The sequence below is a fragment of the Pangasianodon hypophthalmus genome, chromosome 24, assembly GCF_027358585.1.
Source record: "Pangasianodon hypophthalmus isolate fPanHyp1 chromosome 24, fPanHyp1.pri, whole genome shotgun sequence".
NCBI lineage: Eukaryota > Metazoa > Chordata > Actinopteri > Siluriformes > Pangasiidae > Pangasianodon > Pangasianodon hypophthalmus.
This window is the reverse complement of record NC_069733.1, coordinates 20203853-20206352: the sequence shown is the minus strand read 5'-3', so window position 1 is coordinate 20206352 and position 2500 is coordinate 20203853. Positions and strand designations below refer to the sequence as shown.

The window sequence follows — 2500 nt, the reverse complement described above, 5'->3', positions numbered from 1 at the left end:
AACAGGACGTTCCTCCAAAATTTACAAAAGGAGAAAAAGAAAAATCTTTTCAGAGATGCTGCTAAGAGACCTATAGCAATATTAAAGGAGCTGCAGGAACATCTGGTGAGTACTGATTCCTCTCTGCATGTAACAACAAGCTCTCATATTCTTCACGTCTGGGCGATGGGGCAGGGCGGCTAGACGGAAGTCCTTTCTCAAAACCATCCAAGCTCAACTACATCACCCCAAACCATGTGGCAAAATGTGTAATGGTCTGATGAGACCAAGGTAGAACTTTCCGGACATAATTCTAAAAGACATTTTTGGCACAAAAACAAGACAGCTTATCACCCAAAGAACTCATACCCACGATGAAGCATGGTGCTGGCAGCATCACGCTATGGAGCTGCTTCTCTTCAGTTGGGACTGGGGCTGTAGGATAGAAGGAATCAGGGATAGATTCAAATACCAATCTGTTTCGGCACAAAACAGCTGGAGATGAAGAAAAATTTCACCTTCCAGCACAATAACAACCCGAAGCACTAATCCAAGTCAACACAGGAACGGCTTCAGATTAGCGTTTTAGAACGGTCCAGTCAGAACCCAGATCTAAATCCTATCAGAAACCTGTGGAATGACGTGAAGAGGGACGTGTACAGGAGATCCGCTCGCTATCTGAGAGATCTGGAGCAAAATAAATAATAAATAAAATGACTAAGTCAATAAGTCGGTAGATTCTTCCTCAAAAACACTGAGTGCTGATTTACAAGCAAAAGCTGCTTTAATAAAGTATTAGTTAAGGGGTGTGTATACTTACGCAACCAGGTTATTTAAGGTTTATTTTTTTAATGTTTTTTCCCATAAAACGTTTCTATTTGTTTCTGACTTGAATGTTGCTGGTTGCTGTTTCACATTAAAGGTGGAAAAAGATCTGACATGATTTGGCTTGGTTTTACTTTCCTCACAAAAAGCTGCAATTTTAACAGGGGTGTGTAAACAGGAGTGTGTAAACAGGAGTGTGTAAACAGAGGTGTGTAAACAGGAGTGTGTAAACAGAGGTGTGTAAACAGGGGTGTGTAAACAGGAGTGTGTAAAAAGGGGTGTGTAAACAGAAGTGTGTAAACAGGGGTGTGTAAACAGGGGTGTGTAAACAGGAGTGTGTAAACAGAGGTGTGTAAACAGAGGTGTGTAAACAGAGGTGTGTAAAAAGGGGTGTGTAAACAGAAGTGTGTAAACAGGGGTGTGTAAACAGAGGTGTGTAAACAGAAGTGTGTAAACAGGGGTGTGTAAACAGGGGTGTGTAAACAGAGGTGTGTAAACAGGAGTGTGTAAACAGGAGTGTGTAAACAGGGATGTGTAAACAGAGGTGTGTAAACAGAGGTGTGTAAAAAGGGGTGTGTAAACAGAAGTGTGTAAACAGGGGTGTGTAAACAGGGGTGTGTAAACAGGGGTGTGTAAACAGGGGTGTGTAAACAGGGATGTGTAAACAGAGGTGTGTAAACAGGGGTGTGTAAACAGAGGTGTGTAAACAGAAGTGTGTAAACAGGGGTGTGTAAACAGGGGTGTGTAAACAGAGGTGTGTAAACAGGAGTGTGTAAACAGGAGTGTGTAAACAGGGGTGTGTAAACAGGGGTGTGTAAACAGGGGTGTGTAAACAGAAGTGTGTAAACAGGGGTGTGTAAACAGGGGTGTGTAAACAGAAGTGTGTAAACAGGGGTGTGTAAACAGGGGTGTGTAAACAGGGGTGTGTAAACAGAGGTGTGTAAACAGGGGAGTGTAAACAGAAGTGTGTAAAAAGGGGTGTGTAAACAGGGGTGTGTAAACAGGGGTGTGTAAACAGAGGTGTGTAAACAGGGGTGTGTAAACAGAGGTGTGTAAACAGGGGTGTGTAAACAGGGGTGTGTAAACAGAGGTGTGTAAACAGGGGTGTGTAAACAGAAGTGTGTAAACAGGGGTGTGTAAACAGGGGTGTGTAAACAGAGGTGTGTAAACAGAGGTGTGTAAACAGAGGTGTGTAAACAGGGGTGTGTAAACAGGGGTGTGTAAACAGAGGTGTGTAAACAGGGGTGTGTAAACAGGGGTGTGTAAACAGGGGTGTGTAAACAGAAGTGTGTAAACAGGGGTGTGTAAACAGGGGTGTGTAAACAGAGGTGTGTAAACAGGGGAGTGTAAACAGGGGTGTGTAAACAGGGGTGTGTAAACAGGGGTGTGTAAACAGGGGTGTGTAAACAGGGGTGTGTAAACAGGGGAGTGTAAACAGGGGTGTGTAAACAGGGGTGTGTAAACAGGGGTGTGTAAACAGGGGTGTGTAAACAGAGGTGTGTAAACAGGAGTGTGTAAACAGGGGTGTGTAAACAGGGGTGTGTAAACAGGGGTGTGTAAACAGAGGTGTGTAAACAGGGGTGTGTAAACAGGAGTGTGTAAACAGGGGTGTGTAAACAGGGGTGTGTAAACAGGGGTGTGTAAACAGGGGTGTGTAAACAGAGGTGTGTAAACAGGAGTGTGTAAACAGGAGTGT

At 43.9% G+C, this 2500-nt stretch overlaps 1 protein-coding gene across 1 annotated transcript in view; it reads right to left on the bottom strand.

Moving 5' to 3' along the window:
* si:dkey-215k6.1 (transmembrane protein 132C) overlaps positions 1–2500 on the bottom strand; it is a 157036-nt gene that overhangs the window by 48883 nt on the left and 105653 nt on the right. The window contains exon 5 of the mRNA XM_053228728.1: positions 349–414. Coding sequence (XP_053084703.1) covers positions 349–414 — 66 coding nt within the window. The remainder of the gene's footprint in view (positions 1–348; positions 415–2500) is intronic.